Raw genomic sequence first — 15,618 nt, forward strand, 5'->3', positions numbered from 1 at the left:
AGAAGTTTCATTTTTGTGCATGCCACAAACTATATTGAGTTGGTTGAGACTCTTGAATTTTAAACACGTGTCCTTCGTTTAATCTCTGTTTTGTGCATTTTAATATGTATTTTATAAATATAAGTTTTAATATGTGTATTTGTGATGTTTTTACAATGTTTATGTGTTTTAACTGTGTTACGTTAAGTTTTTCATAATTTGCTTTTAATTGCAGTATTACAATGTCTGTGGTATAATATAATATGGGGCATTGTATTGCAATCAGAAACTACATTTATCTGATACCTACCAGTCCCCATTGATGCCGGTTAACTGAAAAAAATGCTGCACTCGCAGAGCTCAGATTGTGTTGTATTTCAATAATTATGTTGACTTTTGTGAAGAGGTGGCTGCCAAGGTAGCAGAAATTGTCTACATTTATAATGTTATACCATTAATCTGTATTTCTGGCATCACAGAGGAATTGGCTTGTGCCTGCTGAAAGAACACTTTGGTTTTCTCGATGTTCAATGAGAGGCCAAGCTTTTCATATGCTTCTGCGAAAGGTGTTTAGAGTGGCTTGTAGATCTCCTTCTGAATGAGCACAGACTACGTTGTCATCAGCACATTGGAGTTCTATAACATGTTGTTGCAACCTTGATTTTGACTTTCAGGCTGCTGAGGTTAAATAGCTTGCCATCTGTCCGATAGACGATTTACACACTGGTGGGTAGCTTCCCATCAACAAGGTGCAGTGTCATAGCAATGAAGATGAAGAATAATCTTGAGCCAATAACACATCCCGGTTTGACACCTGATTCCACCTTAAATGGGTCACTTTGGGAGCCATTGCTGTCCAAGACTCTTGCCATCATGTCATCAAGGAGGAGCTGTAGGGCATCTGATTTTTTTGCGTGATGGTAAAGAGAGCACAGCGATTCACTGTGTCGATGAATGCCATGTGCAGAGGTTGATTTTGTTCCCTGCATTTTTCTTGGAGCTGTTGAGCAGTGAACATCATATCCACTGTTCCTCTGGAGGGGTGGAAGCTGTTCTCGGATTCTGGGAGAATGTCTTCTGAGATAGGTATAAGGCGATTTGCAAGGATTCTTGCGAGGATTTTCCCAGCAGAGTTTAGAAGGAAGATACCTCAATAGTTTCTACAGTCTAGTCTTTCCCCCTTTTTGAAAAGGGTGATGATAGTAGCATCCTTGAGGTCTGCTGGAATTTTCTCAGTCACTCATACTTTTTCAATGAGCTGGTGCAGTTGTGCCCACCCTCTTTAAAGATTTCAGCAGGGATCCCATCATGTCCACTGGCTTTGTTATTTTTAGTCGGCTTTGCTAATTTCCTCAAACTAGGCAGTGCTGCAAGCTCATTCCTTGTTTATTATTGCGAGATTTGCAATAGAACCTAGTTGGAGTTGCGGTTAAGGAGGTTATGGTAGTGTTCTTTCCAATGTAGTGCAATGGAATTTTTTTCCTTCAGAAATTTGGTTCCATCAGATGAACATAGAGGGAACATTAAAGAATCCCCGTGCATCATGGACATCTGCAAAGTGTTGGATTTCTTGAGCCTTTTTTGCCCACCAGATGTTTTTAACTTCTCTGGTCCTTCTTTGGACCTCAGCTTTTGCATTGGTGTAGCAGCACAGTTGGTGTCTTTCTGTCATATTTGGAAGGCTTTCCTTTTTTATCAATACACTGCTGTATCTTGGTTGGTTTTTCTTAGTTTGGTATTCAGTAGTTTCTTCACAGGTTGTGATGATAGAGGTCTTCAGTTTATTCCAGTGTTTCTCAACATTTTCAGGGTGTTCTATGGGAAGATGATCCTTGAGTGTTGTTTGAAGAAGGGCTTGTTTGGAGGGCTCTTAAAGGGCTTGGGTGTTCATTTTACACCCTCATCTTTCTTCCTTGGAATCTGCATTTGGGGCGATCTTGATGGCCATCATGGATTGAATGTCTGTCCAGCAGTCATCAGCGGCTGTCATGGCTGTTGTGAGAAGCACATCACAGCAGTATCTGGCACGTATAATGACATAGTCTAAGACAGGGGTCCTCAAACTAAGACCCAGGGGCTGGATACGGCCCTCCAAGGTCATTTACCCGTCACTCGCTTAGGGTCAACCTAAGTCTGAAACGACTTGAAAGCACACAACAAGAACAATCCAATCTCATCAGCCAAAAGCAGGCCCACACTTCCCGTTGAAATGCTAATAAGACATTTGTTAAAAATGTTCTTCATTTTAATTATTGTATTGTTTTTAAGTGTTTTTTCTCTCACTACAAATAAGATACGTACAGTGTGCATGGGAATTCATTCACTCTTTTTTCAAATTATAGTCCGGCCCTCCAACAATTTGAGGGATTCTGACCTGGCCCTCGGTTTAAATGTTTGAGGACCCCTGGTCTAAGAGGTGCCAATTCTTTGACCGGGGTGCTTCCATGATGTCTTAAACTTGTTTTTCTGGTGGAAAAGCATCTTGGTGATGACAAGTTTGTGTTCCAAACATTTGGTGAGAAGCAGGATGCCATTTGGTTTGCCGTTTCCAACCCCATATTTTCCTGTAGTCCCTGGCCATAGTTAGAAGTTCCATACAATTCTTGCATTAAAATCGCCCAGGAGGATGATTTTGTCTTCCTTAGGTATCTCCGACAGGATGGTATCCAGCGGACAATAAACATTGTTTCCTTGATTTCTTCAGCCGATGAGTGCTTAGGACAGATGCTTCAACAGGTTATTTCTGATATGAAAGCCTACGGTGTGTATTCTTCTTCAGGTAGTCCCTTCCAAAAGAAGGTGTAGTCTTCTTTTTCTTCCTCCAACTCTCTCTCCCCCCCCCCCCCCCCCCGCGGTTTCTCTGGGTCTCTTGAAGTGCTGCTATGTTGATGTTAAAGCATTTCAGCTCCCTTGCAATAATAGCAGTGCTGTGTTCAGGACATTCACTGTCTGTTTTGTCCAAAAATTTAAAGTCACGTTTAAATAAGTATTTGCCTGGTAGTGAAGGGAGGTCAAGAAAACGACCAACTAAGCATTCCTTGGAACCAAGAGGGGAATGGGGCTGAGGGAGGGTGCTCCAGTTTACATATGGATATGTGAGTTTTTATATAGTCTGGGCCTAAGACATATATGGCTTTAGAAGTCATAACCAGTAATTTGAATTGTTTCAAGAAACAAATCTGTAGCCGTTTAAGCTGTTTCAACAAGGGATTTATGTACTCCTAAAAAACAACATGTAATATATATTTTATAATCCAAATGGGATGTAATCAGTGCATGTGTTAATCACAACTAGATCTGATTTCACTAGAAAGAGGCATAGCTGAAACACTAGTTCTGATGTTGCAGACATGCTCCTGACCACTAGTTCTGATGTTACAAACATGCTCAACTCTGAACCTGGGCATTCCGGTTCAGAGCTGAGAGCAACAGCCATAAAGTTTCAGGATTCAGCACAGTCTGAATCCAGGATTCAGCATAGTCTAAATCCCTCTTTCCTGATCTGCCTTCTGACTAACCTGGAGCACTTCTACAATTTCTGGATCAAGTCTCTGTTTATTTGCCCTCATCCACTCCCATTACTGGCAACAGATACTGTTATAGTAGTAGAGCAGTTTTCATAGTGTTACATGGAAATGAGAAACAAGGTTGAATATCACCACCATTCTGGCAACATCAAACCCCAGATCTCTGGACAACCTCTCTCCATAGTTTCAGGTAAAGGTTAAACAGCATGGGGACAAAGCTGAACACAGAGGGATGCCACAAACCTGGATGAATAGACATTCCCCAGTATCACCCTCTGAGTGTATGTACTCCTTGAGGAAGTCCTGGATTCCTTATAGAACAGTGCCGTAGGTCTTTTCCCAGTGAGAGGGTCTGGAAGAGAAGAAGAGATAAGCACAACATTATGCCTCAACCATTAAACACATAAACAGTCCTCGCCTCCATTCCAGTTGCTACTGCACTGATCATAAAGGGACAAATGAGAAAATATCTGCTTGACCCAATCCCCTCCCATGATGCCATCCCTTTTTCCTGTTGTGTCATGTCTTAATTACATTGTAAGCCTAAAGACAGGGAACTAAAGGCGTTTGGTTGGTCTTTCACCTGCAAAGCACCATCAAGAGTGCTTTTTAACAGTAGTACTATATCAATAAATAATAAGGCTATAATGATCAATGATAATGAGAAGTCCCGCATAACTGCATGCTTCTTGTTGAAGTTCAGAAGTCTTGTTAAGGTTCAGAAGTCATAAAGGACTCTGTTCCCTTGTTCAGCAGGTTTCACTGCGCTATCAGAATGGGGAACTTTTGCCTCTCTTGGGTTTCTGGAACTCTCAGAAACCCAAGGCAGTTTTTTAAAAAGCCTGGTAATGATCCATCTCTTTTGTTCCTTGACCCTGGTAAAAGTCTCTCCCTTCATGTTCCAACCACCACTATCATGGTCTCTGAGGGAGATAAGTGCAACCAGGCCAAGCTCCATCATATCTTGGACCAAGGGCTGGGGAAAAGACCTTCCTTCACTGTTGTGGCCTCTGTGGGAGAGAAAAACAGCATCATTGCCCCTCCTTCCTTGCCTGCCATTCCCTTTTCCTTACCTGTCATATAAAGGCAACTCCCAAGTTACAAACAACATAGGTTCTGTAGGTTTGTTCTTAAGTTGAATTTGTATGCGAGTTGAAACAGGTACATGTTTTAAGTATAACTCCAGCCAAAATATACATTTTTTAGCTTTGGATAGTATAGGGATGGGTGAACACCCCTGTGAAGTTTGTTTTGCTGTCTGTGCCCCTGTTCAGAAGATTTCACCTCACTTTGTGTCCATGTGATAATTGGATTTTGAAAAATGGATTGGTGAGAAAGTTTCAGTAGTGACACCCTTTTTCCCATGATAACTCTTTCAGAAGTGAATTTTCCAACCTCACCCCTGTTCTTAACTATCAGTTGTTTGTAAGTCAGGTGTTTGTAACTCAGGGACTGCCTATACTTGGTTTCTAATAAAAATTAAATGCACCCTTAATTTTTCTAACTTGTGTTAAAAAATAGTTATATGAATTACACGGACACTCCAAAATACTCCAAAATCTAAACTTGCTAACATAAGTAGTTCAGATAGTGATACCTGGGCTTTCTGAGGCTGGGGCTCACTACTGCATAGGAGAGAGTAAGAAGGAGGAAGAGAGGGAACTGATTGTCAGTGTGAGATGAAGGTGGAGAACGGAAGTGATAATGGTGCTCATGTACAGTAGTTGCCTTCGGGATAGTGAGATCTGATGGGAGCTTTTAATAAAGTCCCTTTGTATAAGAGACCTCAGCATCCATATTGGTTGATGTCTATTGAGGGGTTCTGGTACCAATTACCCATGGATATGGAGGGCTAACTCCATATCCATATTTATTCTCTGATTTCATGGTATTTTACAGGAAATAGTATTCCATGCAATGCTGGAAAGAAACTACAGGCAAAGGAAGTACCAATTTCCTTCATGTCTCCAAAATTTCTCTTAAATGAGCCTTAGGAAATATGTATGATGAGACATGAGAGACTTCCTCCTTTCAAAAATCCCACATCCTTGTAAATTGTGTGTCCTCCAGTAAGGCTCAGAGGTTGACGGAAGCCTGGCCTTTGGTGTATGAGTATAGGCAGAGGATAATCTGCAAGTTGAATAAGTGTTAAACTCTTAATTTAACTTGTTCATCCTTCCTCACTAATATTCATACCCCAGTTACTTAGGCGATCCCTCGTTGGACGAGTAAGATGGTCTTCCATTATGGATTTCCTTGTGGGTCCGTATGTGGCTGTGGAGTCCTATTCTTGCTCTGCATCTTCTTCCGCAGTGAGGGCACTGGTTTCCAGGTGGAAGGCGGTCCCGGTTGGGGTTGGCTTGACGCGCCTTCCTCCTGGCACGTTTCTCTCTTTCTCCCTCCACTCGTGCCTCCTCAAATTCTGCAGCACTGCTGGTCACAGCTGTCCTCCAGCTGGAGCGCTCAAGGGCCAGGGCTTCCCAGTTCTCAGTGTCTATGCCAGAGTTTTTAAGGTTGGCTTTGAGCCCATCTTTAAATCTCTTTTCCTGTCCACCAACGTTCCGTTTTCCGTTCTTAAGTTCGGAGTAGAGCAACTGCTTTGGGAGACGGTGGTCGGGCATCCGGACAACGTGGCCGGCCCAGCGGAGTTGATGTTGGAGGACCATCGCTTCAATGCTGGTGGTCTTTGCTTCTTCCAGGACACTGACTTTTGTCCGCTTGTCTTCCCAGGAGATTTGCAGGATTTTCCGGAGGCAGCGCTGATGGAAACGTTCCAGGAGCTGCATGTGACGTCTGTAGACAGTCCATGTCTCACAGGCGTATAGCAGGGTTGGGAGGACAATAGCTTTATAGACAAGCACCTTGGTATCCCTACGGATGTCCCGGTCCTCAAACACTCTCTGCTTCATTCTGGAAAATGCTGCACTTGCAGAGCTCAGGCGGTGTTGTATTTCGGCGTCGATGTTGACTTTGGTGGAGAGGTGGCTGCCAAGGTAGCGGAAATGGTCCATATTTTCTAATGTGACACCATTAAGCTGTATTATTGGCATTGGAGAGGGATTGGCTGGCGACTGCTGGAACAGCACCTTGGTTTTCTCAATGTTCAGTGACAGGCCGAGCTTCTCATATGCTTCTGCGAAGGTGTTTAGAGTGGCTTGTAGATCTTCTTCTGAATGCGCACAGACGACATTGTCATCAGCATACTGGAGTTCTATAACAGCTGTTGTTGTGACCTTGGTTTTGGCTTTCAGTCTGCTGAGGTTGAATAGCTTGCCATCTGTCCGATAGATGATTTCCACTCCGGTGGGAAGCTTCCCATCAACAAGGTGAAGTATCATAGCGATGAAGATGGAGAATAGAGTTGGGGCAATAACACATCCCTGTTTGACACCTGATTCCACCTTAAATGGGTCACTTTGGGAGCCACTGCTGTCCAAGACTGTTGCCATCATGTCATCGTGGAGGAGCCGCAGGATGTTCACAAATTTGTTTGGGCACCCAATTTTGTGGAGGATGGTCCAGAGAGCGCTGCGATTCACTGTGTCGAATGCCTTTGCAAGGTCGATGAATGCCATGTACAGAGGTTGGTTTTGTTCTCTGCATTTTTCTTGGAGCTGTTGTGCAGTGAAGATCATGTCCACGGTTCCTCTGGAGGGGCGGAAGCCATTCTGGGATTCTGGGAGGGTGTCTTCTGAGAGGGGCAGAAGGCGGTTTGCAAGGATTCTTGCGAGGATTTTCCCAGCGGAGGTTAGAAGGGAGATACCTCGATAGTTTCCGCAGTCTGTTCTTTCCCCTTTTTTGAAGAGGGTGATGATGGTGGCGTCCTTGAAATCTGCTGGGATTTTCTCGGTCACCCACACTTTTTCTATGAACTGGTGGAGTTGGTGTGTCAGCTCAGGTCCTCCCTCTTTAAAGATTTCAGCAGGGATCCCATCTGGTCCACTGGCTTTGTTATTCTTCTGTTGGCTGATGGCATTGCTGACTTCTTCCAAACTAGGCAGTGCTGCAAGCTCGTCCCTGGTTTGTTGCTGCGGGATTTGTGAGAGGACCTCTTCGGCCACATTGGAGCTGCGGTTCAGGAGGCTTTGGTAGTGTTCTTTCCAACGTAGTGCAATTGAGTTTTGGTCCTTTAGGAGTTTGGTTCCATCTGATGAGCGTAGAGGCTGTATGCCATGGTTTCTTGGTCCGTAGATGACCTTTGTGGCTTTGAAAAATCCCTGAGCATTATGGGTATCTGCCAGGTGTTGGATTTCTTCGGCCTTCTTTGTCCACCAGATGTTCTTGAGTTCTCTTGTCCTTCTTTGGACCTCAGCTTTTGCACTGGCATAGATCTTTTTCTTAGCAGCACAGTTGATGTCTCTCTGCCATGTTTGGAAGGCTTTCCTTTTCTTGTCGATTAGCTGTTGGATCTCGATGTCATTTACGTCAAACCAGTCTTGATGTTTCTTGGCTTGGTATCCAATAGTTTCTTCGCAGGCTTGGATGATGGAGGTCTTCAGTTTGTTCCAATGTTCCTCGACATTTTCGGGGTGTACTGTAGGTAGATGGTCCTTGAGTGCTGTTTGGAGATGGGCTCGTCTGGAGGGCTCCTGAAGGGCCTGGGTGTTCATTTTGCACCTTGTCTTCCTTCCTTGGAGTCTGCGCTTGGGAGCGATCTTGATGGCCATCGAGGATCGAATTAGCCTGTGGTCAGTCCAGCAGTCGTCAGCACCTGTCATGGCTCTTGTGAGGAGCACGTCATGGCGGTCTCTGGCACGTGTGATTACATAGTCTAAGAGGTGCCAATGCTTTGACCGGGGGTGCTTCCATGATGTCTTGAACTTGTTTTTCTGGCGGAAGAGTGTGTTGGTGATGACAAGGTTGTGCTCCGCACATTTGGTGAGAAGCAGGATGCCATTTGAGTTGCTGTTTCCAACCCCGTCTTTTCCGATGGTTCCTGGCCACAGGTCGAAGTCTCGCCCGACTCTTGCATTGAAGTCCCCCAGGAGGATGATTTTGTCCTCCTTAGGTATCCCCGATAGGACGGTGTCCAGCTGACAGTAGAATTTCTCCTTGATGTCTTCGTCAGCATCTAGTGTTGGTGCATAGGCACTTATGATGGTTGCCCGTTGGTTTTTGGCAAGATCGATTCGGAGGGTTGAGAGTCGTTCGTTGATGCCAGTGGGTGCTTCGGACAGATGTTTCACCAGATCATTCCTGATGGCAAAGCCAACTCCGTGCATTCTTTGGTCTTTTTCGGGCAGTCCCTTCCAGAAGAAGGTGTAGCCTCCTTTTTCTTCCTTCAGCTGTCCCTCTCCTGCTCTCCGGGTCTCCTGAAGGGCTGCTATGTCGATGTTGAAGCGTCCCAGCTCCCTTGCAATGATGGCAGTTCTGCGTTCGGGGCGTTCACTGCCGCTGTTGTCCATCAGAGTCCGTACGTTCCACGTACCGAAGTTCATTTTTCTTTTTTGGCCGCTGGGTGGTGACCCCACTGGACGCGGCAGTCCAGTCAGGGATAAGTGAGGCAGACTATGTTTAGGGCACCTTTTCTAGCCCCCTCCCCATGTGGGGTGAGCAGAGTGGGTCCTCAATAGGGCTGCTCAGTCGCGGATACAGCTGCCGAACTACTCAACTGCCTCGGACCTTGAGGTAGAGCGACTGAGTCCGTACCCACCGCCCATGTGCCAGTCTGTGACTAGGGGCTTCCAGATTTCACAGTCCTGCCCCCGTCGCCACTCGCTGATCGCCATGGGGCTTTGGTTGGTTTGTTTGTTTTTTCTTGGAAGACGCCTGTGCGTGGGTTTTTTTAATGTGTGGAGGTCAGTGCACAACTGATCAACACACAGACTTCACAGAGTGAGGTTCCACTGGTGATGTAGTTTAACACAATGACCGTGGCTTCTCAGTCTGTTGCAGCCTTCTTCCGCCTTCGCAGCCGTTGTAACATGTACCATGTTATCCTCCGCCTGCTCCGCCGTTGAGGTCTTTGGGTCTTCAGACTGTGCTTGGTCTGGAACCTCCCCCGCAGCCACTCCTGGGAGTGCACGACTCCAGTTGTTGTGCCTACAGGTTCATCGGAACACGCAAGCCCCCTCACCACGACAAGGTGACAGTCCATCGAGGGGGCATACATACCCCAGTAGGCATGTAGTGTATACAGGAAACCTACATGGTTGTGTAACGTGTAGATATAACTTGAGTAAGTGGTAGTTAGAGCCAAATGATTGCATACATTTTATAAATCCTATATTGTGAATCTTCACATTCTTTGATCATATTCCTTGGAGTTCGTTCTAATGCCTTTTTTGGCACACATTTCTTTCAGCAATGGAAACAAGCTTACTCTGCTCTGTTGAGGGGATTCTGTGTATCAGTGGCTGCAGTTGATATTAGTTGTATTGCTGAATAGATGTTGCAGCTGTCTGTTGTTAGTCTATCAGGAATATGAGTTACAAATCAAAAGCTATAGCTGCATTTACAGACTTAGCTGGAACTAAATTTCATTGAACTCACTAGAAATTAATTCTGTGTAGAGTTGGGCACAATTGCATTGATAATGATTTGGTAGTCATATTCTCAGAGAACAATGTTCTGTTGCTACCTTATTTGGCCAGAGTAATCTCACATACACAGAACAGGGAATGCTGTATCCTCTGGACCTGTGGCTGTGAAAAATTATTACTGTTGATCTTAGATTTTGCTATAATACTACTTGACATGTTAGCAGATCATTCTTCTACTAAACATCAGACATTTATTTTAATAAAAATGTGTCACAAAAATAAACCAACAATAAGAACTATTACAAATAGGCATGGAAATGGATCAAAGAGGGAGAGGAAAACTACTTGAAACCTGATCTCACTACTTCCTAAAGCCAGCTTCATGAAATTCATGAAGGAGCACTAAGGAAATGCATAAGTGAATGATGGATTGTTCTGTGAGCAATAGCCCAAAAAGTGACTTTTTTGAGCTCTGGCTCAGACTATCTGGCAAGTCATCTGACAGCTAGATTTTAGCCACATAACAGCATGTATACATTTCAGTTGGGCACTCAAAGAAGAGGTGGTGGATTCACTTTGAACACTTCTCTGCATCCATAATATTGCCTCTATGTTCATAATATTGCCTCAAGACTTTTCAAAGCAAAATATATATATACTTAATGACTTACCTGGAAAGTGTAATCTAATTATATTTATGTCCTGCCTTTTCACTAAGATTTGCACTCAAGGAGGCTAACAAAATAAAAATAAAACATTAATTAAAACATTAACACATCAATCAAACTCATATCCAGTAAAATACACATATAACAAGAACATTAAACAGTGAAGCACAAAGAAGAAAGCTTTATATTGTCTTTCCAACAATACTGTTCTGTGATTAGTTTATAATTATATATTAAAAGTGCAGACAGTTGAAACAAACTAAAAACAAGCATGAAGAGTGAGAAAGCAAGAATAGTGAAAAGATCACTAATTAAAATCTTGTTTTAGAATGAAATCTTGATTAGACTTGCGACCTATATTTTCATTGGCTCTTCTAATATTTACTGCAGTAGAAAGATGTTGCATCTGGGTTTGTTTGAGATATTTTAATGCTTTTTAAAATGGGATTTGTTCTCTATTTTTTCAATGACTAACATTGCTTGTTCACATTAAATTCTTGGATATGATCTTTTCTTTTAAAACTAGATATTATTATCCTTCTCATCTTTTCTGTTGTAGGAACAGAAGCAGTATTGGTATCAACAACATCTGCTTACTCTGCAGCAGAGGGCAAAAACACATGCATTGGGACAGCAGCTGCCATCAGTTTTGGGAGCTGTAAAAGATGCCCCTGAGCAGAGACAAGAAGAAAAGGGAGTTCCTATTTCTGATGAACTTTCTGAGTCTGCTTTGCATTTTGAAGCTAAATTACCACATCTCAAAGGTGGTGATCCCCCTTTGTCATCTGTTGAGGCAAAGGTATGCTGTGCACAGAGCTGTCACTGTTGTGCCTATTAATAGGGATTTATTTCTTCTTTTCCTTACTTTGAAGTATCTGCTCTCAGTGGATCTGGCTGAACATTGTTTGCTTCTAGCATTGTTGCTTTACAATACAAGAGGAGTCAATAACAGTCCTTTCTCAGTCAGTTGAAGTGTACAGTGCATTAATGCATGCTTGATGCATCAGTTTTGGTTTCCTGGCCTTCTCATGGAGGTCTTCTTTTGATTTATATTCTGTGTCTGCATCCTGCATTGAGGCTTTCATGTTTATTCACATGTTTTATGTAATTGTGGTGTTGTGTTTTGCTTTGTTTGCGTTTTCACTTTGTTTGCGTTTTCGGTTTGCATTTTTGGTCGTATTTTGTTGTTCGGGCTTGACTTCATGTAAGCTGCTCCGAGTCCCCATTGGGGAGATGGTGGCGGGGTATAAATAAAGATTATTATTATTATTATTATTATTATTATTATGGAAGAAGATAAATTCAAATGAATTAGCAGAAACCATATTTATTCAATAGATAGACATGGCATTTAGGCTTCAGGCTCAAGATTTGTAGCTGTCTAGGTATATGACGTCATGCCAGTGTGTGAAAACCCGGTGTTCATTAGCTTTGCCTATCTGTAAAATAAGTTTTGGTATCACTCTACAAAGCTTGCCTTTAGTAGTAATTACACTATCCAAGACTGTCACAGAACAAAGATAACACTGTATTACAAATTATCATTTTTGTGTGCTTTTAAATAGATTTTGGGATTAGGAGTAAATCACATTACTGTGTGTGATTATATAGTGGTATAAAGGAGAAATGATTCCATAATGAAATCAAATGCCAAGACTATAAGATTTGCTTTGGTTCATCTGAATATGTTCAGTGGAATATGTCTAACATTTTGTTTTTAGTAGTGACCACCCAGATTTGTCAAGTACCTAAAATAGTACTACAATGATACCTTGAGTTAAGAGCTTGATTCATTCTGTGACTGAGAACTCAAAATTCTCGTATGTCGAAATGAACCCTGGGCTGAGCGATGGCTCTTAATTCAAAACACATACGTAATTCATACCCTTTTTGTTGTGGTTGCTCAAACAGGATTCCCTGAGCCCAAGGGTTTTGTGAGCCTTTGCAAGGCGTTCTGTGAGATATGATTTGTGGGGTGAAGATGGGGTTTAAAAATGGAGTTGTACATATAATATTTTTTTTATGCAGGGGTTCCCTAAGATTGAAAAAGTGAGAGTCTGTCCAAGTTATTGTGAATGCTCAAGTGCATTACTGATTAATTTATGGTACCTAATTCTTTCTTTAAAAGTTTTTAGAATTATAATTAATTTAATTTCTTATGGTAGTGAAGTCATTGATTTTTATAGCTTTAAATTGTTTTTATATGAATTTTATTATGTGATTTAACCTGTTTTGAATGATGTATTTATGTTTGCTCAGCATCTAATTGTTGCCAGTCTGTACACCGCCCTGAGTTGCCTTCGGACCAAAAAGGGCGGGATAAAAGTGTGGTTGTAAATAAATAAATAAATAAATAAGTTATGATATGGTATGAAGTACATAAATATATGATATGGTATGAAGTACATATCCCTTTTTGCTGAAGTGATCATTATTATTCCTTGGGATCATTTATTCTTTTTGTGTTTGATAGTAATATTCATAATGCATTCCTCCAATTTATATGGGACTGAAGTTCACTAGCAAATTTCTAACTTCATAAATGTGCTCTGTGCTATACAGCCTATAATCTCATTTTCTAATCAGTGCTGGCAGGACTGCTGACTGAAAGGCCGGCAGTTCGAATCTGGGGAGCGGGGCCAGCTCCCATCTGTCAGCTCCAGCTTCTCATGAGGGAAGCCTCCCACAGGATGATAAAACATCTGGGAGTCTTTTGAGCAACATCCTTGTAGACGGCCAATTCTTTCACACCAGAAGCGACTTGCAGTTTCTGAAGTCGCTTCTGACATGAAAAAAAAATCCTCTGATAATTTGTTAAGTGTTTTTAACCACCTATATTATTTTTCCCATTAATGCTAGCATGATTTTTAATGTTTTCATTCTTCAACATAATGGCTTGAATATGGATGTCTCCTCAAGAACTGCAAATAAGACAAAGAAGCAGGAGAGAAATTACACATATATTTGTTATAGTCCCAATGGTTGCAAAAGTAGGAAAAAATCTGGTGGTTTCTTGGGAAATTGATTTAAAATCTGGTTGAGACTTCACGGTCACAAGGTGGGAAAGAGATCAAGAGGCTGACATTGTTAGGGGGATAGAGATGTAGATCAGTGTGTCTACTTTTAGTTGATTAAGTCATCTGCTCTAATTGGAATTCAACATTTGATTTAGATTAAAAGAAGCACCAGAACCCATTGTGAAAAGGAAAAGAAAGTAGATCCTCCAGTGCTTGTTTTCACTGTATTAAGCAAGAGAATTTATTAAGATGAAAGAATTAAGGCTGAACCAGACATGGGAAATGACATTTAGAGTACCAAGCTAATTAGTGGTCAAAATGGGGAGGAAAGGCCTTTCTTGTGATGCACATAAAAACACTTTGATGAAGAGACAGGGCTCTCTAGTCTCAGGGCTGAATTGTAGCTTCAGGTGTTAATTCACTAGTATCTGCTGGAGTTTGGTTCCAGAACCACCAAACTTAAGCCCATGAATACCAAATCTCTGGATGCTCAAGTCCCATTATATACAGCAGTGTAGTAAAATGGTGTCCTATGTGTAAAATGGAAAATCAAGATTTCTGTCTCATTACAACATTAAGCGTACAGAGAACTGACATCCAGAGGTCCCTTTCTGTTTCTGCTTAGTCATGTTCCTCTAAATCGTTTAACAATTTTCAATCAACTCTTGCACAATCGTTCATGAAACAGTGTAAGAATTTCTCCCATTCATACATTCCTGAAGTCCACTTCTTGTTTATAGTCAAGTCTCCTTTCTTGCCACCCATTCCATAGCCCTCTATACTACTCAGAAATTTGTTCTACATAACAAGTTTTTAGGGCATGTGACGGTAAGGATTACAAGGGAGAAAAATTGCCTTCTCTTGGTTCCACTAATGAAGCATATCTGTCAGCAAAAGGTGACCATTCAACAAATACGAAAAGAGTACTCATTTTGGAAAGTAGCGATTGCTTTGTTGGAAGTTCTCCTTAAAGGTGATTCATTCTGCTTTGTACTTTGAGACATTTCATATGAGGAGCTTGCTGTTTCATTATATTGCATCTGAACCATCCATTGTATATGTATATAAAACACACAGCAGTATTTTCAGCAGTCAGGGTTGTATACCTGATGTATCTTACATTGCTGAACAAACTTCATTTTGCTTGATATTTACCAGTGCCCTCAGCTGAGCCTTGAGCCACCAGTGGATCCGGAGGAAAGTTTGAGATTACAGCAGTTGCAAATGGCAGCAACACAGTGGCAGCAGCATCCACAGCAGCGAGTGGGTTTTCAGTATCAGAGAATCATGCAAAAGCATGCTCAGCTGCAACAAATTCTGCAGCACTATCAGCAGATCATGCAACACCCACCACATTTGCCTGTGAGTTTGAATCAGACTTCCTCCTTTTTAAATAAAATTGTTATTTTGCTTGAGTGCTAAGCATCGACTTAAATAGTTCTTTTGGGGAGGGTCTTATTTGTTTGCATACATGTGGACAGGTATCACATATCTCCCCCCCCCCCCCCCCGCCGCCGTTCCAAAAAATCAGTTTTGAAGCCGGTACAACTGCCATTCCTTCTTCTTATTTTGTTTTATGAAAAAAGTTTACCTCCATAGGTTTGCGGGTGTAATTCTCTTCTAAATTATGGTAACTCTCTGCTCTTTATTTTAGCAAAATAACAATAACAAACTTCATTTTAATTCAGAAATGACCTGGTAACTTGTGAGGTCTCAGGGAAGGGCTAGTGTGGCTTTAGTGGGTGGTAAAATACCCCGCTTGTGCTCTGAAATTCCTTACTCCTGATATAGACCATTGTCTACTTAATCATTAGTTTCTTTTTCTCTTCATCCAAAGTAGCATTCAAATTTTTGATGTAAAACTGTTGATGTGGAAATAGCCTGTGTTTGATAAGAAACTAAATTATTTGCTTACTAAAAATTATCATGTGAATCAGGTTGTATA

General features: G+C 41.9%; 1 protein-coding gene across 3 annotated transcripts in view; it reads left to right on the forward strand.

Annotated features, from left to right (window-relative positions):
- YLPM1 (YLP motif containing 1) overlaps positions 1-15,618 on the forward strand; it is a 54,997-nt gene that overhangs the window by 2,315 nt on the left and 37,064 nt on the right. For 2 of the 3 annotated variants that reach the window (XM_060758507.2, XM_060758514.2), the window contains exons 2-3: positions 11,216-11,455; positions 14,832-15,035. In XM_060758507.2, coding sequence (XP_060614490.2) covers positions 11,216-11,455; positions 14,832-15,035 — 444 coding nt within the window. The remainder of the gene's footprint in view (positions 1-11,215; positions 11,456-14,831; positions 15,036-15,618) is intronic. The other variant, XM_060758521.2, reaches the window with a different exon arrangement.

This window comes from Anolis sagrei, chromosome 1, assembly GCF_037176765.1.
Source record: "Anolis sagrei isolate rAnoSag1 chromosome 1, rAnoSag1.mat, whole genome shotgun sequence".
In the NCBI taxonomy this organism is placed as follows: domain Eukaryota; kingdom Metazoa; phylum Chordata; class Lepidosauria; order Squamata; family Dactyloidae; genus Anolis; species Anolis sagrei.